The sequence below is a fragment of the Pipra filicauda genome, unplaced genomic scaffold (genome assembly GCF_003945595.2).
Source record: "Pipra filicauda isolate LSUMZ 115617 unplaced genomic scaffold, ASM394559v2 scaffold69_size3009148_pilon, whole genome shotgun sequence".
NCBI classification, from domain to species: domain Eukaryota; kingdom Metazoa; phylum Chordata; class Aves; order Passeriformes; family Pipridae; genus Pipra; species Pipra filicauda.
Genome location: NW_024104864.1, coordinates 2,801,206 through 2,824,583, shown reverse-complemented (window position 1 = coordinate 2,824,583; position 23,378 = coordinate 2,801,206). Strand labels below are relative to the sequence as shown.

At 50.6% G+C, this 23,378-nt stretch overlaps 2 protein-coding genes across 2 annotated transcripts; both read right to left on the bottom strand.

The window, feature by feature from the left end:
* Positions 1-10,029: 10,029 nt before the first annotated feature.
* GAPDH (glyceraldehyde-3-phosphate dehydrogenase) lies at positions 10,030-13,864 on the bottom strand. The gene is made up of 12 exons (XM_027730415.2): positions 13,830-13,864; positions 13,270-13,313; positions 12,581-12,680; positions 12,335-12,441; positions 12,158-12,248; positions 11,870-11,985; positions 11,689-11,770; positions 11,386-11,537; positions 11,197-11,275; positions 10,887-10,970; positions 10,674-10,771; positions 10,030-10,332 (listed from the first exon to the last, which is right to left on the bottom strand). The coding sequence occupies exons 2-12, from the start codon at positions 13,290-13,292 to the stop codon at positions 10,263-10,265; spliced, it is 1,002 nt and encodes a 333-aa protein (XP_027586216.1). The 5' UTR covers positions 13,293-13,313; positions 13,830-13,864; the 3' UTR covers positions 10,030-10,262.
* A 2,369-nt stretch (positions 13,865-16,233) lies between these two features.
* On the bottom strand, positions 16,234-18,162 carry LOC113992773 (C-type natriuretic peptide 2-like). The gene is made up of 2 exons (XM_027730418.2): positions 18,064-18,162; positions 16,234-16,665 (listed from the first exon to the last, which is right to left on the bottom strand). Exons 1-2 carry the CDS (start codon positions 18,160-18,162, stop codon positions 16,393-16,395), a joined length of 372 nt encoding a protein of 123 aa, XP_027586219.2. The 3' UTR covers positions 16,234-16,392.
* Between the last annotated feature and the right edge of the window lie 5,216 nt (positions 18,163-23,378).

Here is a 23,378-nt window from a genome sequence, read left to right as displayed (position 1 = left end):
ATAATCCAGGACATGCATACCTTTGCCTCAGTACTGCTTAAGGAACCCACAAGACTGGAGAGATTTAAAGCATGAAGCACAGCAGGACTGACATCTCTGCCATGAGCAGTCATTGCCCAGAGGAACAGCAGGTGCTGCTAGACACCTGTGTACCAGGACATGTCAGGACCCCAGTCCCACACTGGGGACTGGGGACTTGACAGAACTCCCTTCGCAGTGAAACCGAGGTCTCTGCCACCCATATGTGCAAGATGCTGTTCTCTGGTGAATTGTATCACCAGCAAGAGGCTCTGTTCCCCCACCAGTGACATCTATGAACTGCTCAGTGCTGTGTTGCTTAATGCCATCCCTTTTCCAGGACACCTCTTGGCAGTGCCTGCTCAGGAAGCAATATCAATTCCTGTCTCACTTGGTGTCCATGCATTAATGTGAATGTTTAATGCCCAAGTATGGACTGAATGGGATTCCATAGCAGGATGCATCCGGGCAGTCCTTCTGTCAACATCCAGCTTGGGGCTGTGGCTGCTGACTGGTGACCTCCATGAACATTTGTCCAAGACTATCCTTTTAGGATTGAGTCTCTGGATTGGCAATGAGGTCCTCCCACTGAACATTTACACAGACTGGTTCATCAGCTTCCCGACCCCTCAGAAGTCCATGTTGGCGGAGACTTACTTGGGCAGTCTGGAAATATGCTAGTGCTTACTCTGGCTTCTCCCTCCCCAACATTTGGACTGCTGTGTCTAGGTGAGGACAGGCACAACTTTTATATCAGCTGCAGGAGTGGCACAAAACCCCTCCTTTGAGGTAAATGCTGTCCCTGGGCTGGGACAAACCCACTTTTGAGCATTCCTGCCTCCATGAGGAGCTGAGGGACACAATCAGCCTTCGAGCTGGAGTGAGAGGTGCAGTTCTCTGCACTCCATGCTCCCCATGCTGAGATCAGTCTCCTAGCAAGGGCCTTCAGCAGGCAGTGCCAGGCATGCTCCAGAAGTGAGCTGTGGCTCCCTGCTGGATGCATTTCTGATCCTGTGGCATTAGAGTCACCTCCCCTACCCTTTCCCTGGTGATGTCCCCTAGGATGCATCTGAAAGGTGAGCGATGGTCTTTGGACACACAATCTTCAGGGTGGCTCTGAGCTAATTTTAGCCTCTTCAGGAACCTCCTTGGAAGAATCCTATGGGAATGGGCCCTTCACAGAAAAGGTTTCCAATTTAGCTGGTCAGTATTCAAGCACTGCTTCCTCCAGGCCCAAGCACGGTGCATCCCCATGAGCAAGAAATCGAGTAAAAGTGGCAAGAGAACTGCTGATGAACAAGGAACTCCTGTCACTACTCAAGCACAAGCAGTAGATACGCAGGAGGTGGAATCAGGAAAAGGCTACTTGGAACAAATATAGGGATGTTGTCAGAGTGTGTAGAAATGAGATGAGAAAGGCCAAGGCCCATCTGGAACTAAATTTGGCCAAGGATGTGAAGGACAGTAAGAAGGGCTTCTTCAAATCCATTAACAACAAACGGTAAATGGGGCCTCCTCAGCAAGTTCACTGAAGACATAGCTGGGAGGAGGACTTCAACAGGCTGGAGGGTTGGGCAGAGAGGAACCATCTGAAATTCAACAAAGGCAAATGCAGGGTCCTGCACCAGGAGAGTAATAACTCCACGTTACTCCCCAGTACAGGCTGGGGGCCAACTTTCTGGAAAGCAGTTCTGTGGAGAAGGCCCTGGAAATCTGGTGGACAAGCTGTCCACGAGGCAGCAGTGTGTCCTTGTGGCCAAGCAGGACAATGATATCCTGGGGTGCATTAGGAAGAACATTGTCAGCAGGTCGAGTGAGGTGATCCTGCCCCTGTACTCAGCCCTAGCAAGGTGCAGCTGGAGGGCTGTGTTCAGTTCTGGTCTTATCAGTGCAAGAGAGATATGGAGCTCCTGGACAGGTCCAGTGGAGGGCAACAAAGATCATGAGGTGAGGAAGCAGCTCACGAGGAAAGGCTGAGGGAGCTGGGCCTGTTCAGCTTCAAGAAGAGCCAACTGAGAGGGGACCTCATCGATGTGTACAAGTATCTGAAGGGAGGGTGTCAAGAGGAAGGAGCCAGGCTCTGTTTGGTGATGCCAAGCAATAGGAGAAGAGGCAAGGGGCAGAAACTGGAACACAGGAAGTTCCACTTGAACGAAAGAAGAACTTTACTGTGCAGGTGACTAAGCACTGGAACAGGTTGCCCAGAGAAGTTGTAGAGTCTTCCTCACTGAAGATATTCAGGAACCATCTGGGTGCAATCCTGTGCCATGTGCCAGGGATGACCCTGCTTGAGCAGGGAGGTTGGACCAGATGATTCACTGTAGTCCCTTCCAGCCTTACCTATTCTGGGATTCTGACCAGGCCCACTGAGTTTCTTGATGAATACTAGCAGAATTTCCCACACAGAAGGTGGGGAGCATCGCTTTCCTTGTGCCTCACTGCATGAGTGTGGGATGGTTCTTACTGGCTTTAGAGAGGGTTCAGTCAACCTAACCACTTAGTAGCCCAGATCTTCTTCCCTGTGTTAAGTGAGCCTGCGCCATCCCTTCACTCATTCCTGGATCTGATCTATTTTAGATCATATCACTGAAAGAGTCTGACTTGTCTGTTGAGTCAGTTAAGGTCCTGTATTTTCCACCTGGCACCCTTCTGCTGAGGGTGCTTTGTCACTTGTCCTGCACGACTTGCCTTTGTGTGAATTAGCTTTTCCTCATATCGGGATTCCTTAGATGGACCTAAATGTGATGCTGACTGCCTTCCCCAGAACAACTTTTGATTCCCTGCTAACCTGTTCATCTTGTTTCTTAGCCAAGAGTCAGGAGAGGTCAAAGCTTCATAGAAAGTTTTTCTTGTTTCTAGATCTGAGCTGGGAGATGGACTTTCCTAAGCCTTGTACTTTTGGCCATACTCTTTATACGTTTATGGTTGTTGCTGTCTCAGGTACCTGTGGCACAGGGTGTCCCAGAACTTGCACGTGATGATCAAGTATATGAAATACTCTGGCTACAGGTAAGAAACCTCCTTTCAAGAGGAGAAGTCAGAATTAATGCAGAATACGGTGGAGTGCTGCCTCGTTGGAGATCCACCTGGATGATGCATGGACAGGCTCCTGAAAATGTCTGGCAAGCCCCTACACATGGTGATTAATGCTGGGAGTGATAGTAAGAGAGCATGGAGAACTGGAAGGACTGCAGGCAGCTTTAGGGAAGCCCAATTGTAGCTTAATCTTCCAATGGATGTATGAGAATGTGAGGAAAGTTTTGAATGTGAATTTTTAAAATTTTTTCACTTTCCCTTGAGACAGAGCAAGGAGAGGATGCAGTAGGTCCTCTGGTGGGGGGGATATAGATGTCATAGCTTGGAGAGCAGATGTAAGAGCTGGGTACTAAGGTAACACTATGGAAAAGGAGCTCAAGCGGCCATCAAAAGGCATCGTGATCAAGCTGGACCAATATCACCACAGATGGGAAGAGGCAACATTTTCAGCTCCCAACAGCAGACTGCATCTGGGCAAAGTGCAAGAGGAAACAGGAATTCTCAGGGTAGGAGGAAATGTAGTTAATTGATATTTTTAATGTTCACAATCACATGGTAGAACTGCTAGCTCAGTCTAACCCATTTGGGTAACAGGCAAATAGGCAAGAGCAATTGTGAATTGGGTTTACAAGCTGTGTTAAAAAATCACATTCACTCTAGAGCTGATAGCCAAGTAACATGCTCTGACACAATTTCATCAAGGCATTGAAGGGTCTTTTATATACTCCTGAATCCCTCCAAAAAACATTTAATGTCTCTGCTTTGTGTGAAAAGGAAAATTACATTGTCATGGGAGACTTTGGCTGGGGATAGCAAAGAATATGCTGTGCCAGGGAGAGTTTCTCATCAGTTTACAAATGATGGCATGTCCAAGTAAGGCAATGATTTTAGATGTCCTCATGACAGATGAAAATTGGGTTAAGGTTGATGGTTGCCTAAGGACAAGGCATCAACCAAGAAACAAACTGAGATATCAGCCAGGACAAAAATGTCAGCAGAGAACTGCATGGTGTTGTGTAGCTTTTTCTTTGAGTGAAAGGAGTGAGAGATCTTTGAAAAGAGCAGAGTTTTTCCAGCTTTTCAAAAAGCTGTGATTTAGTACACATGAGAAGCTAGCTTTCAGTGAACTGCTTCCTGGAATAAGTGGCCTTGTGACAAAGGTACTTAGAAATAAGAATAACTAATAAAACTAATTATAAAGCCTGACCCAAATTAACAAAAATAAACGTCATAACAACTACAGCAACTGTGGGTAGGTGAATAATTCAGCTGTATAAAAAGGTCTTCAGCTACTCACATCACCTCAGAAAAAAATAACAATAGCTGGATGTCTAAGGACACTAACAAGTTGTTCTATTTATATTTAAAGAAAAATCAATCCTAACAGTAATATTTTCTTCTTGGCTGAAATTGGGGGGGAAAAATCAAAACAAGGCAAAAAAAGAGAAGTACTCACCAGATAAGTCTGTTTGGTCTATGAAAAGAGGAGAATGTGGTCAGAAGGAAATGATGAAGCACTTTTCAGGCCATTAGCAAATAAGGAAGATCCTTGACAGGATCTTCTCCAAATGAACACTGCTACATTTCCAGGCACAGATGACCTAGAGCACGCTAATGTGGAGAGGTGCGTGGGGTGCTCTAGTGATGAACAAGCCACTGCTCAAAGCCTGAGGCTGCCTGGGGAGATGGAGCGAGTGATGCAGAAAATAAAGTGTGGAGCCATCACTGTGTTCCTGCAAACGGTGTTTTGCAAAGCACAGTAACCCCCACGGTGAGAAAAAAGCAGTGGCTGCTGAAATCCATGGTTTGCTGAGGTCAGTTTTTAAGTGCACTGGGGAAGACATTTAAAGAAAAGCCTGGGTGGATGGGTGAACAAATGACGTCAGTGATTAGTCTGACAGGCCACGTCCAAAAGCCAATGAAAAAACAGTGGAGGGGGGAGGAGGGGAGACATCGCGAAGGAATGGAAAAAAGATCTACACACATTTATAGAAGGACAAGGAATTGACAGACAAAACTGAGACCATTCTTGATATCTAGAAATGATAGGCTCTTTAAAAGAATAAATATCTCACTCAAAAATGCCAAGAGGCATTACAGTGTGGTTTTGAATAGAGTCAAAATACATTCTGTTGCCATACACATACAGCCACGCATACATACATCTATGAGCAAGAAATATTGGTGACTAACCTTCCTTGTGACAACGGGAAAGTTGGAAAGACTTAGGGAGCAGGATTCACAACCTTGTGCAAGTTCTCAGCCAGGCACTGAAGCAGATGGCATTTTTAAACATCTTTTATCCACATGTGACATCGGTGTGCTTTGTCCTGCTTTGCATCAGAAACTGGAATAGATAGAGCAAAGACTCCTAACTGTGATTCCAGACTGGAAAAAAATATGTTTCAAGAGTGGAAAGTTTAGTTATTTTGCTCCTTAAGAAAAAGACCAGTGAGCATTTTTGCACAGTGCCTAAAGTCAGTGCACGATGACATTCTATAGGGCAGTTTAGTCAGGCTGATAAAGGCATACTAGGAGTCTGAGGAGATGGGAAGCTGGAGGCCATCTGAAATTTGGGTCCAGCACCTAAACCACTATCCAACTTGGCAACTAAAAAGCTGGAGATTACAAACCACTTTTTTTTTTCTGTCCCAGGACTCAGGGCAAGGTCAAGAAAGGTTGCTCGCTTGTTTGGTGGAGGTTTGGGCAATGTTAAAGAAAGGCTTTGAGACCCACAACGTTAAGAGTCGTGTCCCCTCCCCCCACTACATGTATTATTTCTCATTTAGCAACCTTGAATTTCACCTACCATTTTAATAACCCAGTCACTCGGTCCCAAGATCCTTCTGCACCTTTCCACAGGCTGACTCAGTATTCAGCGTTTTGGATCATTTTGCATAATCAACAGACCTTGGTACCCCATGCTCCAAATTGTTCTGAAGGTGCTGAATGGTGGGGCAGATGTCCTCAGATGCTGGACACTCATACCTTCTCTCTGTCGCCACCAGCCTTGCTGCTAGTTTAAAACCTGCAGAAGGTGATTTTCCCTGTGCTAGGGCTGTCGTTTGAAAGGTTTTGCCAGCCTGTTTTTTCATAAATCCTGTGGCTTTTCATCATGTGGGGGGTTGAGGTGAGTGGTGAATTACTTACAGCACAGTTACCTGTACATCCATTTCATGCTAGAGACCATCCAAGTCTGGCACTTGGTACTGTGCTGCCCTTTAGTGTCACAGATACGTGTTCTCAAGTCCTGATGCTTTGGTTTGCAATTGCAGCTTCATCTCATCAGTGCCGAGGAAAATCTCTTGTCTGGCAATACCCCAAAGCTCCTCTGATGGCAAAACATCAACTTTACTTTTCTGTCATGGCCCTAAGCTTCCCTAATCACTCCCACACCATCTTATGGCTTTTTGGCAGCTTTCTTGCCTCCAAGATGCATTGAACGAGGTTTTCATATTTTCTATTTGTCACAGTCTCCTGAAAAATCTGCCTTTTTTTTTCTTTAGGTTCTTAAGCTTCATTCTCTAGTATTTATGAGTTTTTCTGTTATTTTCTTTTATTTTCATTTGACTACAGCTTCGCTTTTTGATGGCTGCCTTTTCAAATTTTATGCAGTAAAGTATAACCTAGCACTACTGTTCCTTCTAGGAACATTTAATTGAGAATAACTCCCTTGAGAAGATGACACTTCTATAGCAAGGTAATATATGGAGGTAAGTCAGCTGTCCTAGAGTAAGAGATTGCATTCAGCTCAGAAGAGTACGTAACAAATTATTTGTTTTTGCAGTGTGCAGACAGTACGATTGCTCAAAGGTAGGCAGCCTGTTTTTGATGAAATGCCTGCATTCTGTGAGTACTGCTGGAGCCCACAAGGGGTATTTGCATACCCTGAGTTTATGTCATGAACCTGCATTTTGTGAATGGCATTTGTTATGAAGGAGTTTGGAACATTATTGTTTAAGGTGTCTTCTTTCACTGTTCAATATATGCCTTGTGTCATAGTCTTTCCATCGGAGATCTATATCTCCTCTTCCTTGCATTGATCTTGTCAGTTGCTTTGCTCTAAGACTGATTTACTTCAGTAATGGACAGAGTATGTTTAAAAGGTCCAAGATCTTTTTTTTACTGTGCTTACGCATTCGCCATTTTGTTACATTTTGTTGTGATTTTTCAAGTGAGCTTAATTAGTTTACACATCTGCTCAAGCTGATTTTCACTACATGGCATCTTCCTTAATGCTGGGGTTTCATGCTGACATCTCAAGAAGGTGGTCTGAGGACAACTAGCCCTTTCTTGGGGAAGTAATGCATGTGTGGTAGCCCGTGCAAATGCTAATGAAGTATAAAATAATTTCTCTAAATGTTCAAAGTTGCCATAAAACTAAATTTTCCCGTAACACCACTGCTAATTACCATTAGCTGTCCTAAAACTGAAAATAAAAGTTACAGCTTAGCACCCCTAGAAATGGTTGGCTGCCCATCAGAGAGCTTTCTGTCAGCACAGCCCTGCAAAGGAGTGAACCTGGATCCCAGGTCCATCCCTCTCCCATGATAGCCCAGCACAGTGCCTAGCCTGTCCAGGAAGGCAGTCAAGCCTTCAGCCAGGATCTGTGTCCTTCTATGCCTTCCCCTTGCAAGGTGTTCACAAATCAGGATAGATTATGGCTTATCACAGCTGCTTTCGGAGTTGGTTTGTCCCAGCAAAGTGGTGTGATCACTTTTCACTCCTTTGCTGAACAAGAGCCTCCTTATGTTTGCCTGAGCACCTGCCTTGCTACACCAAGCATTTCTATCAGTTCTCCCTAGAAAAGCTGTAAGAACAAACCTAGAGCTCCCCTACTTTGGAAAAAACTCTTCTCCAGAGACAGAAGCAGCTGCCACAGCAGATCTCCCACCTTTATCCCAATGCCATTCACAGTAATATGTCAGTTTTTCAGACTGACTAAAAAAAAAAAAAAATTTAGTTTTTTTAGGTCAGTGTTGCAGTTCTCAGACAGGCTGGCCACTGAGCCAGTTTTTCCATCTGCCCGGAGGGGCCTTGCTGTGGTGCCAGCTGTAGGCACAGTGTCTGGATGCAAAATGAGGATTCTGGAGAAGTGCTGTGCTTTTCAGGGAGGTTATATGAGAGAGGAAACCAAGCCCTCCAGGCAGTCCAAAAGCTGCACGACTTGTTTGCCACACTCGTTCTCCCTGTTCCCATACAAGACCAACCGTGTTTTAAAGACTGTGATTCCTGGCTTGCGCCTTGCCTGAATACTTTTATCATTTTTCTAGGAATTTCAAGCAAGATTGTAAACTAGTTGAAATAGTATTTTAAAACACAGTGAACCTGTATTCAAGACATTCCCAGCAATTGTTGTTTGAGAGCACATACTCCTCCCTGCACCCCATCCCCCAGGTTATATGAATTTGCTCATTCCCACAGCAATTTGATCTCAGGTTGGATAGAGCTCACTCTTGTTAAATAACAAGAATTCTTTGCTCTATGTGAATTTTCAGGCACCCTTATCTTCCTTAGGAAACATAAGGCTTTTTAGAGAAAAAAAAGGTTACTCTTAGTAATGTTCCACCTTTTAACCCTGTTCAAAATATTTTTGTTTTACATGGGAAAACAGGCATATCCATCCCTCCCCCCCCGCGAGGTGTTTCAGTAGCCTCTCTGCGCTTCCAGATTATCAAGCAAGGCGCTGACTGGCACACACACAAATATGCACACAGCACAGCCATTCCAAGCACCCAAGCACAGCAATCAAGGACAGGATGGGACCAACCCAAGACTCATTTGTAAGCTTGACAGGTCTGCAGGCTACACCTCTCCTCAGCAGAAACCCAGCTCCGTGGGAGGGCTGCCTCCAGCGAGCCCAGCATCAGGCAGCTCCCATTTAACTCCAGAGTTACCTAAAGCTTCCACAGGGCCATTTGTGGGGTAAGCCAGGTATTCCTGCTGTCCCAGGGCTAATGATCTGCTCAGAGTCCCAGTTCTTATCCAGAGGCAGGTTATTTAACTTTTTTCTCTTTGCAACATAACTTTGAGTCATGGCCCTCTAGTCCAGCAAACATTTAATTTTTACGCAGCTCAACCACTGGAGATAAGCGGCTCCAGGAAACTATGTCCAGCATACCTTGATCCTGGGAGTTTTAAGTCCTCCAGCTAAGTCCTTGCTGCATCCAGATCAGGATCTAAAGCGGGGTCCGCACAACAGCTCCAACCCTGCCTGCCAAAGAGAGAACAACACATCAGCCCCGAGATGTTAAATTAAGTTGCTAAAAATGGAGGGCCACGTGATTTTGTGCAGCGCATCGCTTATCTGTCCTAGCACTCACAGGTCGCGGAAGGCTCCGTCCCTGCTCGGCAGTGTTCCTGCTTCCAGAGGTAACACAGGGAATCAGAGGGCTGACACTCACCTTGCAGAGATTTGCTGCTCAGCAGCTTAACTGCAACTGCCCCTCCTTACGCACAGAATTAAGCCAGAATTAAGACTAGCCACCACCATGCTGACACTGGCCTCCGACACGTCCCAAGGCAGCCATTTCCTCTCAGGCAAAGCCAGTTCATTTTAAAAGGTAAAAGCAGATGAAATATCTTCCTTGTAACACCAGGAAGTATTTTCCTTGTCCCCTACTAAGGCAAGGGAAGGAGAATTGATTTCTTTTTCTTGTGCCCCTTTACCAAACCAAGCACAAAGTCACCTTGCTCAGTACTTTATCCTGCATACGCCCATCAGACATGCAAATCCAGAGGCAGAAGGTGGATGGACTCACAGAGCTCCTTTCTACCACAAGGCAGTCTTGAGAGCACAGCCTTGCACCACACCTTATTTTGGCTCACAGGCAGGAACCTTGCCTCTCCCATGTGGAATAAGCAGCTCACCAGGCTGCACACATCAGCCACATGCAGCAGAGACTGTGCCACACAGGCACCTGCACCTGCTCATTACACCCCCCCTTCTATTTCCACTGACAGACAGAAAAGACATTTCAGATGGTGATAACTTTTATTGATGTAAGGTGGTACACAAACAGATCAGTTTCTATCAGCCTCTCCACCTCCCCCAGGCTCGGGGAGAAGTTGGAGGAGTGGGGGAGACAAGGGAACAGAACTGGCCTCTCACTGCAGAATGCAGAGCTAAGCGGTGGTGAAGAAGGGCAGGGGCTCCAACAAGGGAGAATCCTGCTTCCCTAGGCAGCAGGGGGGCTTGTGTGCTCGGCTCACTCCTTGGATGCCATGTGGACCATCAAGTCCACAACACGGTTGCTGTATCCATACTCGTTATCATACCTGGGGACAGAAAATAAGTGCTGTCAGGGCTGACCCATTCCTTGCATCTCTTCTTCCAATTCTTCTAGCTCCCTTGCCCCATCCTACACAACTGATCCAGGCAGCTTCCCATCCACTTCCAGTAAAGAAAGCAATGAGCATCCCACCCACGTGTCCAAGAGGGGAAAGAGAACGCTATAGTTGTTTCAGCTAAGAAACAATCTCACTCCATCAAGACTGTTACAAGCTGGAGCCAACCGTACTCCACACAGGTCTGTGTATCCCCCTGGAATGCCAGCAGTGACCAACAGGACCCAACTCTGTAACCTGCCTGTGCCAGCCCTCACCAAGGCTGCACCTACCAGGAAACCAGCTTGACAAAATGGTCGTTCAGTGCAATGCCAGCACCCGCATCAAAGGTGGAGGAATGGCTGTCACCATTGAAGTCACAGGAGACAACCTGAAACAGAGGGAAATTTTAACACACAGCTACCCAAGATCCCAGCAAAGCTGCTGCCAGTCAAAAATGAGACAAGTGACAGTAACCACAGGCCAGGAGACTGGGAGCTCCTTACCTGGTCCTCTGTGTATGCCAGGATGCCCTTCAGGGGCCCATCGGCAGCAGCCTTAACTACCCGCTTAATGTCATCATACTTGGCCTGAGAAGAGACAGATGGTCAGATCCCAACTCACACAAAATGTTTGCTGGGGGCAGGGGAGGGAGGAAAAACACATGGGAGCACCACAGCAGGTGCTATTTTCACAAAGATCAAGTCTTCAGGGACAAAGTCAGGTACACAGATGGCAATTCCAGGAGCAAGATGGAGTTTAGAGGAAGAAGGGGCACCATCTGAAGGTTGTTAGGACCTTGCCCACAACACTTACTGGTTTTTCCAGACGGCAGGTCAGGTCCACAACAGAGACATTAGGAGTTGGCACACGGAAAGCCATTCCAGTAAGTTTCCTGTGAGAGAAGTGAGTCGGCAAAAAAATAGCACCTGGGACCCCTCTGCCAGCCCTCCACTCCCCTAGGAATATTCTGCCTCCTACTCATAACCAAGAAGGGGCACCCACCCATTAAGCTCAGGAATGACTTTTCCCACAGCCTTAGCAGCTCCAGTAGATGCTGGGATAATGTTCTGAGCGGCACCTCTGCCATCCCTCCACAGCTTCCCAGAGGGTCCATCCACTGTCTTCTGTGTGGCTGTGATGGCATGAACAGTGGTCTGAGAAAAGAGCACAGGAGTAAGAACACAGCCAATACTCTCCAGAAACAGCATCCCAGGGGACACAAGGAGTTACTGATGCTTTCCCTCTCATATGAGGGGACCTGTGGATAGGGCACCCTGAGTTCTCAGCACCAAGCTGCAGACCTACCATAAGACCCTCCACGATGCCAAAGTTGTCATGGATGACCTTGGCCAAGGGCGCCAGGCAGTTAGTAGTGCATGAAGCATTGCTGGGGTAGAGAGAAAAAGGCACATCAGCCAGAGGTGAGAGGAGGCCCCACGCAGCTGGTGAGAGCTCCAGGCCAGAAAACATCTTCCTCTCTCCTTACCTGACAATTTTCAGAGACTTGTCGTACTTCTCATGGTTGACACCCATCACAAACATGGGAGCATCAGCTGAGGGGGCAGAGATGATAACACGCTTGGCGCCACCCTTCAGGTGAGCCTGGAGAGGAAGAGGTAAGACATTAGATAACTCAAGATCCCTCCAAGCTTGCTTCTTCACCACCTCTTCTCCCTTACAGCCTCATCTTGAGCAATTCTGTACGTGGTAACGTGCCCCACAGGCAAAAGTGGTTGTATATCCCTTCTCTCATGTGCCACTGTGGCATACTTACCCCGGCCTTATCCATGGTGGTGAAGACACCGGTGGACTCCACAACATATTCAGCACCAGCATCTCCCCACTTGATGTTGCTGGGGTCACGCCTGAGGAGGGATAGAACTGTAAGAGCTGCTCCATGAGACACACACTTCCATGCTCCAGAGGGGTGAGAGGGAAAGAGATTACTTACTCCTGGAAGATGGTGATAGCATTCCCGTTAATCACAAGTTTGCCATTCTCAGCCTTGACAGTGCCCTTGAAGTGACCATGAGTAGAGTCATATTTGAACATGTAAACCTAAGAGAGAGAGAGAGGAAGGTCAGGTACCTGGGCTGCCATCCTCCTGTAACACTCGTTTTTCCTGGGAAGCTACTAGAACAGATCTAGAGAAGCCCTACTTAGAAAGGCCCAGAGGGGGCACTGCAAGGCAACTCACCATGTAGTTCAGATCAATGAAAGGATCGTTGATGGCCACCACTTGGACTTTGCCAGAAAGGACGGCAGCCCGGGTGACCAGGCGGCCGATGCGGCCAAATCTGGAGAGAGAGAAGGACACGGGTGTGAAGGCACAACAGGGAACCTACTGGGCTGAGCACGGCAGGCAGTCCTTGGCAGCCTTCCCTCGGAATCATCCGCTCCTCCCTGCCCACCAGGGCAGGAGGGAGCCCTGTAGCCTGTCCAAAGGCCAAGGCACCCTAGTTAAAGATTAAGAGCGACCCCCACCCCGGAAAGGTCAAGTGCTAAATTTACTGATGCCCCGGGGATCCAGTTACTCCTCGGCCCCACACGAGAAGGTCACATCCCCGGGACGGTCACCGACACACGATCCACCGGGCGACTTTTCGGTGGGAGGCTGCGGGGATCCCCGGGGATGCGTGGGGGGAAATTGGGGCAACCAAGCAGCGGCATCGCCTTCCGGGGTGAGTCACCCCGAATCTGCAGGGAAGTGACTCAGCAGGTACCGCTTTGCCCCGGGGGACGACGGCAGAGCGGGGACCGGTGGGGCAGAGCGGGGACCGGCAGGGCTCAAACCGCCCCCCCCCCCAATCCTCCACCGCGCCCTTGAGGCGACCTTGCCCCCCCCCATCCCCACTCCCTCCGCACCCCACTGACCCCGGCACTCACCCGTTGACTCCGACTTTCACCATCTTTGCTTCTTCGGGATGTTCCTGCGGGCAGAAACCGCCGTTGAGGGGCTGAGGGGAACCGGCCCCAACCGCCCCCCGCGGCCGCGCGCGCCCCGGGCACCGTTAGCGTCTCGCCCCTCGCTGAGGGGGCGCGAGGGGGGTGGGCGAGGGGGTACCCGCGCTCCGAGCCCGCCCCCACCCGGGCGATCATCCCCCCGCCCCGGGCCATCATCCCTCCCCTCCTCCCCCTTGCTCCCCACAGCCTGCGACAACTACCCGCCCCCATCTCCTCCTTCTCCTCCTCAGGTAATCATCCCGCACCCCCACGTCCCCATCTCCCCCCTCATGCCACCCCCGCCATTTTGCGCCGCGCCGCGCCGCCTTTGTGCCCGCGGGCCCCGGCGCCACGCGGCCCCGCTCCGCCCGGGGGCTGCCGCCGGCTGCCGCCCCCCCGCCAGTGGGCGGTGTGTGTATATGTGGGGAGGGGGAAACCTCACACGCCCACCCCCCACCGCCACTCTCTCACTCCGCGCATCTCCCGCCGCCCCCGCCCGTTACCTGCTGCCTCCAAACCGCCGAGCGCGCAGTGAAGAGGTGGCGCAGCCCCGCTCCGCCGCCCTTTATAGGCACGGAAGGGCAGGGCTGGGGCCCGCCCCGCCGCGCCGCCGCCCAATGGAAGCGCGGGGCCGGGCCGGGCTACGTGCGCTGGCGCTGCGGGTGCGGCTGCCGGACCCCCCCCGTGGCCCCCGCCCCGCCGCCCCCCGGCAACAAAGGCCCCACGCCGGGAACGGCGGGTCCGCGGGGCTCGGCACTCACCCTCCTCCCGCCCCAGGGATGGCGGTGGTGAGAGATGGCCTGGTCTTTGCGGGGAGGTGCCCCCAGGGCGAGAACGGGCGGCTGCGCCCCTGCCCGAGGAGGCGGGGAGGGCCCCCCCCGCCCCGTCCCCTCCCGGTGATGGGCTGCCCCCGCCAGGCTCGCTGCTGCCCCGGGGGATGGCGTACGCTGCTTTCACCTGGTAACAAAGGGCAGGCACCCCCCAACCCTCGGCTGCAGCCTGCGCCCTCCTGCATGGAATATTATCCAGTATCTGAAGGGGACCTACAGAGAAGCCGGGAAGGGACTCTCTGATAGGAACTGTAGTGATAGAACAGGGAGTAACGGGTACAAATTGAAAGACGGGAAATTTAGGTTGGATATTAGCATTAACTTTTTTGCTGTGAGGGTGGTGAGACGCTGGAAGGGGTTGCCCAGGGAGGTCGTGGATGCCTCAACTCTGGAAGTGCTCAAAGCCACATTGGATAAGGCCTTGAGCAACTCGGTCTAGTGGGAGGTGTCCTTGGCCATGGCAGGGGGACTGGGACTAGATGATCTTTAAGGTCTATTCCGACCCCTTAACATTCTATAATTCTGTGGTAGCAAGGGGAAAACGGCTGCAGGGATGCTGGGGACACCCCGAGGGAGCAGCCCCTTTGCATCTCCCATTCCCCCGGCGCTGGGAAGCTGCAGGTGTTGGTTGGGAGCTCTCTCGCCCCCCGCCTGGGACCCTCCCCGGGTGGGTTTATCCAGGCGTGTCCTGGAGGGGCCCCGGCCGGGTTGCGGCGTGAGCACCATCTTAATGAGGCACTGCGGCACTGGTGCCGCTGCCCGCGGGACGTGACGGCGGAAATCCTGCTCGTCTGCCGCCTCGGCCCGCCTTCCCCGGCTGCCTGCGAGGAGGAAGGGTTCCTGGCATGGCCGCTGCCCAGCTCCCCGCCCCCCATTCCGGGCTCCCTCTCGGAGTCCTGCCGGGCTGCATCTCCCGGCTCGGTGCGGGGCACGGGCGGCAGGACAAACCCGCGTTAGGTACAACGCCCACATCACGCCCAAATCCCCTCCATCCAGGAGGAAGGTGTGGGAACAGTGTGGTCTCTTCCAACTCAGAGTCTGTGATTCTAAAGGATTCCGGTGATTGTAAAGGATGGAAATCTGGATTGGCGGAGGGGCGGGGGGGGGAGGTGGAAGGAGGAACGTCCCTTTGGCTGCTCGGTTGAGCAGGTCTTTGATGATGAAGAGGGGGGAGCGGGCTGGGGGAACGACGCAGGTACTGGGGTGGGGGGCAGAGAGGGGTCACACAGCTCAAACGTAACCCAACTCTCCTTATACCACTGCTATTCCCGGTACTGCCGAGGTGCTTGCGGCTAAGTTTAGACCCAGCTGAGGTTACAACCTTTCCTTAAAGGCCAGAGGATGATGATGGCTCTCGTGGTACAGCAGCGGGGCTGCGAACGCGCGCCGGGGTCCGTGGTGCCCCAGCCGCAGCCCACCGAGGGAGGCTCCCCGGTGGAAGCTTCAGCGCAAACAGGAGGCCCCTGTGTTTGCTCTGGCGGGGGCAGAGTGCGGCCGGCATGAGCCAACGCGGCCCTTTTACCCCGGTGCCCGGTCGATCCCTCACCCGTGTACCGCCCCCCCCCGGCAGCACCGCGCCGCAGCCGCGCGTGCCGCCCGCCCCACGCGGAATGGCGGCGGCGGCGGCACAGCCCGGTGTGGACCCGCGCGTGGGGCTGGGGGCGCGGGCCCCGCTCTGCCACCGCCTCCCGCCCGCCCCGCGGCCGGGGGGCGGCCACCGCCGAGCTCGGACGCGGCAAACAGTACAGCGTGTTTAATCAGCGAGTCCTCAGGCGCGGGGAGGAGGGGAGAGGGCTGCCGGCGTAGCCGGGGGTCCAGCGGCCGAGGGGAGCAGCTGCGGAGCTGGGCAGCTCCTCCCGGTACCGCCGCGCCGCTTCCCCGCAGCCGCCGCCGCGCTCCTTCGGGGCGGGAGCTTCGGGGCTTCGTCCAGCGGTGCGCCGTGCCGGTTCCCGAGCCTAGGTGCCCCTGGCTGTGGAGAAGCGGGGCTGTTGAGCCGCCCAGCGGCGTCCCGCCCGCCTGCTCCCGCCCCGGACGGGCCCCAGCACAGCCCCGTCAGCGCGGGGGGTCCCTGGTCCCGGCCCTGGCCCTGGCTGCTGGCAGGTGGTGGCCCCACAGCCTGCCCCGCTGCCCCCATCTGCTCGCTATCTGTGCGTTCAAGTCTCCCCTTAACTTTGTCCCTGCCCGCTTGTTCGAGCCCCCTCACTGCTGGCCCTCTCACCTCAGAGCCCCTCCAAATCTAACACCCCAAACCACTGAAGGTCCCGATGCGGTCCAGTTTCAGCCCAAAGCAGCCCCTGGGCATGGCCTTCCAGGCCCAATCTCCAGGCAATGCCCACTTGCGACTGGCGAGGGTCTTGCGCCAGAGAGAAGAACGGGCAGCTCTAGCCCCAGATGGGAGGAAGGGGAGGGTGGAGGAGACCAACTGAGGCCCAAAGCTGGACCCCTCCTTTGTGTCCTCTTCGGCCAGTGTGGACTCGGGCTCCAGGGGCAGCAACCGTGAAAGGAGCATCTGGGATAAACAGAAGGAAGAGGGGGGTGAGAGCAGAGATCCCTTTGCTCCTGGCTATAAGCTTTGTACCCCCTTGTACTCCACTGCCCGCACCCTCCTTAGGGGTCAGGCAGGACCTAAAGTGATGCCTGCACACAGCACTATGCCTGTGACATTGCATCCAGACAGAGGGAAGGGCTAGATCATGAGCTCTTGCTGTCTGAAATTACTTTGCTGTTGAAAACAGCAAGCAGGCACCTGCTGTGAGCCTCCACCTGCATGCAGATTGCCCTGCTCTTGTCAAGCCATACACCTCCCTCCCAGTCCTGGATTTGGAAGGTAACAGGCTTCGGTCCTTGCTCCTCTTGTGGATGCTGAGCACCTCTGCGTGTTCAGGCTGCTGTGTGGCATTTCATTTTTTCCAGAAGGCTGGTGGGAAGGATGGACCTGTCTCAAATTGCTGGTAAGAGGGAGAGGCAGGAGCACAGCAGGTGTGAGGAAGGGGGACTCCCCATCTGTCAGGAATCCTCTAGATCATCTTTGCTGATTGTACCCCCCCAGCACTGCTGGAAGCCTGCAGACAAGGGTTGAGGGGTGCATTGGGCGCAGTAGAGGCACGGCTTGGCTGCCCTAGGAAGCAGCCTATGGTAACCGTTCCACATCTGTCTCTCACATGGATGCTGAGCTAAGGCTGAAGATGCCTTTGTGCAGCTCTTTGCGGTAGCGAGTTAACTGAAGCGGACACGGGCATCTTCAGCGAGGAGTGAAAGTGGTGAGTCATACCAGGATCAGTCTTATGATTTTAGTTCATGTCCTGACAACTTCCCTGGAGCTTTCCCAGGGTTATGTGAAGGCAAGGTTTTGGGGCTCAGGCTAGGGTTTGGGTAAGAGGGAGCTGTGTAGATTTGAAAGCCAAAAATATTATTGCTGAAACTACTGAGGATAAAAGATTTACTCAAGTGAAGAAGCCTTTAGCTGGCATCCTGACTGCGGCTCTTGGCCTTAAAGAGCGTCTACTGAGGGGCAATAATGAGCTTAGGAGCAAAAATCCTGGCCAAATAGGATACATCTTCTCTCTGAAACGTCAGAACCAGGCAATGAACATGATGAGAGGTACACCTGTGATTTCTGGTCGTTGCTGACACAGAGCAGGGTTAGATGGGTTAAAATCCTCTGCAGAGCACTAAAAAGCTTTTATGTGTTTCCCATCTTGAAATGCTGATGCTCTTTAGGAGCTGGGTTATAAAGTCACCCTAGAGCTGAGGCTGCTGGACTGAAGGGGAGGGAGCAGTGAGAATAGACAGCAGCCTCCAGTAGTTGAAATTTGGGACCACCACTCATTTGAAGTTCAAAAACAACTTCCCCAAATTGTCACTCCACTTCTGAAACCTCCCTCAGCTCTCTCCCAGTCCCTCCTACCTGTAGCCTCTGTCCTGGTAAGGACACAGTCTGAACGCTGGCAGAGAGCAGAACCAAGAGGAGGAAAAACGAGCAAGGCCATGACTGGAGCCCCTGCATCTTCTTCTTATCCCAGGGCTTGTGGGAGGTGAGGCAGGACATGCAGCATCCGTGTTGAATGCGGTCCCTTGCCCCTCTCTGCCTTTATAGCTTTGGTTCTGGCCGGTGCCTGGCCCCCAGCTCCCTCCTGATCCACCCCCTGGAGCTCCTTAACCTTTCAGCCCTTTTGTCCAGGGTGATATATTTCAGGGTGAGCTCAGCAAGACCCCTTCCTCTAAAGAAAAAGGACACAAAGGTGTTTACTGAGTGTCTGGAAAGACTAATGTCTTCAACTCAACTCACTCAGTGTGAGTAGAGCTGCTGCTGCCCAGGACCTGGAGGTATCTGTCAGGGTCAGGAACGGGGTGACACTTTGAAACATGTACCAAAGGAGGATATTGAAGGTTGCATTGTGTAATGGTATTGAACATACTCCTTGTAGGCAGAGTGCTGTTACTGCTGTTTCTCTAATCAGCATGAACATGAACTACAGCTCAGCTAGCGGTGGGCACACTGCTGGCTGCACAGAGCAGACACAGATTCAGCTCTGTGACAATACAGGCATTTGGTTTTAGTATTTATATTTTGGTGAGACGGTTGGCCTGGGAATGAAGAGCTCCTGCTGCAGAAGGTGGGTGAATTCTGATGCTATATGGAATTTGTAGCAGTAACAAGCAGTGACTAGAACCCTGGGTCTAGTACTAGTGGGTATATAATATGCAGGCTGGTTGTCCCAAGTCACCATCTGGAAGACTGGAGTGAGTTTCCAGAGGAACCGTCACAGAAAAGACCTTGTCGAGGCTCAGCTTGCACTTTCTCAAGCTCAGGCACACAATGGAAGCAGGACGGCAAGGAGCAGATTCCTACCTCCTAAATCTTCTGGCCATTAGTTCCCCCCCTTTGTTTACCTCTCCCATTTTACTGTAGTTTCTCACCAGTTGAACAAGGCAATGAGGTCACTGTTTGGAGATTAGGGTGCAGAAGTCAGCCTGAGTGTGAAGACAGAAACTAATCAGGAAGGTTTGTCAGGGGAGAGGAATGGGGGGACTGTACCCCGGTACAGGATTAGTAATGGTTGTACTGGGCGAGTTTAAAACCACCTTAAACTTCCCTTTCTTCAGTACTGTTGCACAAAGCAGTTGGGTCAAAACTTGACAGGAAGTGTTGTGCTGCCTGCTTTTATTTTTTACAAGGAAAGAAGAAAATTAGAAAAAAAAGGTCTTTTTTTTTTTTCCAAGGAAATAAGAGAAGTAGAAAAAAAAAAGTCTTTTGCAGAGACAACAAAAGTCACAGTTCGGATATTTGCTCTTCCTCCCTCCCTCCGTTCCTTCCTTCTGCACTTGCAGATGCTGATTTGTGGGTCCCTTTCTTTGCTGCCCAAGGAGCTAGAAAGTTTTATGAACTGTTTTGCAACCAGTCCATGAGAAGTGAGTAGGAGGCATCACTCTGGTGCATTGATGCTGGAAGAAGGAGACACTTTGCACAGGTGGGGATATCCAATTTTGTTAGCTCCAGCTGATATCTGTGACCCATGTCTGGTGTTGGTTCCAGAGCAATGCACTGCTCTTGTGATCCTGTCCCCGTCACCCCCTCGCCTGGCCCAGCACTTGGAGGGGCTCCCTAGGTCTCTGCTAATGTCCTTCACTGAGACCTTTCGTGGGGAACAGGATTACTTTCATATCAGCCTTTTACCTTCATACCAGCCTTTTAATCTACAAAGCACAGGTGACTGCTGGAGAGTCATGGGATGTGCTGTCCACGTGGGCATTCAGACGGGGTGCCTGGGCAGAAACAGAGTGTGGGATGTGTGTACAGCCATGTGCCATGTGCTGGGTGCAGTAGGGTATGGAGTATTGTGGTGTGAAAGATTCAGAGGGGTGGAAAAGAAAGGAAGGAGGACAGGAAGTGAGCACGTGTTCATTCCACATGCAAGATGTCCCAGAGGATGCTGTTCTGTACTTCCCAGTCACATCTGACCATCCAGGAGCTGAGTCAGCCTGCCAGAGCACTCATGCTGCCGGCAAGAGAGCTGCAGGCAGGTGCATCTCGGGCTGAACGCACCGGTTGCGGGAGTCAGGTCTTTCCTGAGTGAAAGGTAAGTACCAAAGCAACAACACTTTGTTTTTGATATGAAATGTAGCAGCAGCATGACCTGGCATCCTCTGAATGTGGTGGCCCCCGTACTGCAAGAATGCCAGAAATGTGTTTGCAACTGCTCCAAAATTCCAGTCCACTTGCACAAAGACTGAGCCCTGCAGGGGTGGACAGGCTCGGAGATCTCAAGTGACAAGTCCACTCCTTAGGTCCAGCAAAAGCTGGCACTGGCAAGGGGGAAGGAGCCATCACTGTCTCCTACCAAACAAGAAACTTCAGAGACTGCAGAAAATTTGCAAATTTTCTTGCAGATTCTTGTAAATTCTTGCAAATCCAGCAAAACCTGGATAAAATGGTGCTCAATTGCTCAGGTACCATGATGTTGCAGCTGCTCTGTGTCCCAGATCCTTGCTGGGACTGCAGTAGCACTGAATAGTTGGTCTGACATGTCCTGGCAATGACTGTGAAGTGAAAAGGCTTTGGCAGACGAGTCCCCAATTGCCCCAGTTTTCTCAGACTCAAATAGGTTATTGTCCTTCTTTCCTCTCTGATGCTAACAAGTTTCCTCTATAAAAACCCTTCCGCCTCTGATGCTAGGGCACTGATTTGAGAGCTTGCAAGACCACCAGAAAAGTAGTCTCCTGCTAAATCACAGTCAGTGTTTTACAAACAGTTGCTTATATAGGAAAGGAGCAGAGCAAGTGGAGAGTGGGAGGACTGGGAACTGAGTGAAGTACCCTGAGGGAACGCCCCTTGGCCCATGGTGATGGAAAGGGATAATGGTGGCTGCAGGCTCTAGAAGGAAGAGCAATATTCACATTATTCCACTGGTATCATTTGTAGGAAGGAGTTCAGAGCAGCCATGGTCAGGAGGCCCTCAGAGAATGGAAACACCACTGATCTTGGCAGTGAGTAATCCCAATGCCTCAGAAGCAAGGGAGTGACATTAGTACTTCAGTAGCAATTCCTGGTCATTTTGGCAGCCACCAAAATATCTGCTTCTGAGGAACAGAAGGGCAGCAACCATCTACTTTAAGCAGTAGCCACTGTGTAGCTGTCCAAACCCCTCTTGGGTTTTGCCTCATCTTTCTGCAGGACTTCTTGATCCATGACACAGGACTGCTAATTTTTCCAGTGTCAGGAGATGACAGTGAGGAGAGGGGGATGCTCCACCTGAAGAAGTTGCAGAAAGGGATCAACTAGAGCTCTCACTCACTGACTTTCCACTCTCACTTGTCCAGGCAGCATAGTGTCAGGACAGAGCAAAAGACAGGGTGCAAAGCAGTGAAGGAGCCACCGTGTCACTCATTTAGTGATTGCCAAACCCTCCTCCGGCTCTCCCAAAGAACTCCTTGTACTGAAAAAGCATGGCCTGAAGGTGAGCCAGTGCATAAGAGTTTTATGGTCACCTTGCTTCCTCTATCCACCCATTCATATTTCCCCTACTGCAATACTGTCAACATATTATCTCACATATTGCACAGGCTTGTAAAACCTCAAGCCTGAGCAGACACCCATACATGCTGCCCTTTTCTTTTTTCATTCCCATATGTGAGTGACAAACCCCGTGGGTGGTGGGGGAATCACGTACCGTGTGCATGACTGTGTCATATTTACTGCTGCTGCCTCTCTCCTGTAGCCTTCACTGAATATTTTACCAGGGAGGAAGGGAGAGAGGGGCAATATTACTGTAGCTTTCTGATCTTTGTATTTCACGTGATTGTCCTGTAGCTACTGGCATGCTCTGGCTTTGGAGTGTATCTGTACTGGTGTCTGGCTCTTATGCCAGTGGTGGCAAGTGTGCAGGTATTCTCACTGTGCCATGGGACTCAAGTGTGGTGTTTCGTCCACATGGCCCACTCCAGTAGATACACCTGTCACCCCGTCATTCCCCCCCATTCTACTTGTTTCTACACCCATTTAACATGTTTATGTCCATTCAAGTATTGGCATGAAAAACCATAGGCCCAGGTCAGTGCAAAGCTATGCAATTACTAATGACTTTTTTTTTTAAATAGGGATCAAATTAAGCTACAGCAATCTTTTATTGCTAGTTATGCAGCCAGGCCAGAGGGGAACTGAGCACCGTGCTCTACTTCCTGGGTGAACTAAGGGTAACCCCAATGACTGTGGGAACTTGGTAGATCCTCAGAGACAGAGACTGCAGAAGATCTGCAGGAACGTGCAGAGAGGAGGAGGACCCTCCCTGTCCCTGCCCAGCTAGTGACTAGTCTGCTTTGTAGGCAGCTGACAGGTAAGAGGAAATTATTCTGTAGTAATAGCTCTGGGACAAATGCCAACTTGCCTCTGAGACAGGAGGTTAAAGGTTATTTATGTGATTAACACAAAATCTAATTTAGGGCACTTTATGTTCACAGGGCAGTTCAAGGAGTGCCAGGACTGACTTGAACACTGATGTGGCATTCCTGGAAGAAAGAGGGTAAGTGCCAGTCTTATTTGAAACATAATTGGATTTGCAGCAAATACGTTCCAAAAAGCACAGTGAAACAACCAATGCTATCAGTATACTTAACTACCTGATCAAATCAGAGTTATTAAAAGTTAAAGTTTTCAGTGTTATGTTGTTTTTGTTTTGTTTTTTTTAAAACTTTTAAAAGATTTATTGAAGTCTTTGGAAGCACTCTAGTCTAAGTTAACCTCTCTCTCTCTCTCTCTCTCTCTCTTTCTCTACAGCCCCCAATCCCTCAACTCTTCTTTGATGAGATCTGTACAAGAAAAAAATGCAGGTAACTTCCCCTCAGAGCCCTGCTGAGCTTTACAGGGCAAGAACTCCTAAAAGGATCAAACATAAAAACGCCTAAACCCAGCAAAATCGTATTGGTCCTGTGTTGAAAGAAGCTGAATATATAAGCATATACAAAATGAGAAAAGAATGAGAAGTAGTTTGGCTCTTCTTAGAAAGAGTTTCTTTCAAAGATTTTTTTTTTTTTTTAATAAAAGCAGCTTACTCTTATCTGCAAAGCCAGGGCAAAATTGGTCAAAGTGGCAGCTATGTTCAGCACTGCCTTTCTTTGTGGAGATCCCAAAAGGCAGGATTGGAATTGCTTTAGCCTGGTGTTAACTTCCATTTTGTCTTCATTTAAAGCACTGTCATATTATGGGGTAGTTCAGACGAGAAGATG

Excerpts from the sequence above, each read along its gene's own strand:
- GAPDH (XM_027730415.2), bottom strand. The coding sequence starts at position 13,292 with ATGGTGAAAGTCGGAGTCAACGG. Across the intron at positions 12,681-13,269 it reads GTGAAAGTCGGAGTCAACGG|ATTTGGCCGCATCGGCCGCC; the intron begins GTGAGTGCCGGG and ends CTCTCTCTCCAG. Across the intron at positions 12,442-12,580 it reads TCATTGATCTGAACTACATG|GTTTACATGTTCAAATATGA; the intron begins GTGAGTTGCCTT and ends TCTCTCTCTTAG.
- LOC113992773 (XM_027730418.2), bottom strand. The coding sequence starts at position 18,162 with ATGCAGGGGCTCCAGTCATGGCCTTGCTCGTTTTTCCTCCTCTTGGTT. Across the intron at positions 16,666-18,063 it reads TACCAGGACAGAGGCTACAG|ATGCTCCTTTCACGGTTGCT; the intron begins GTAGGAGGGACT and ends TGTTTATCCCAG.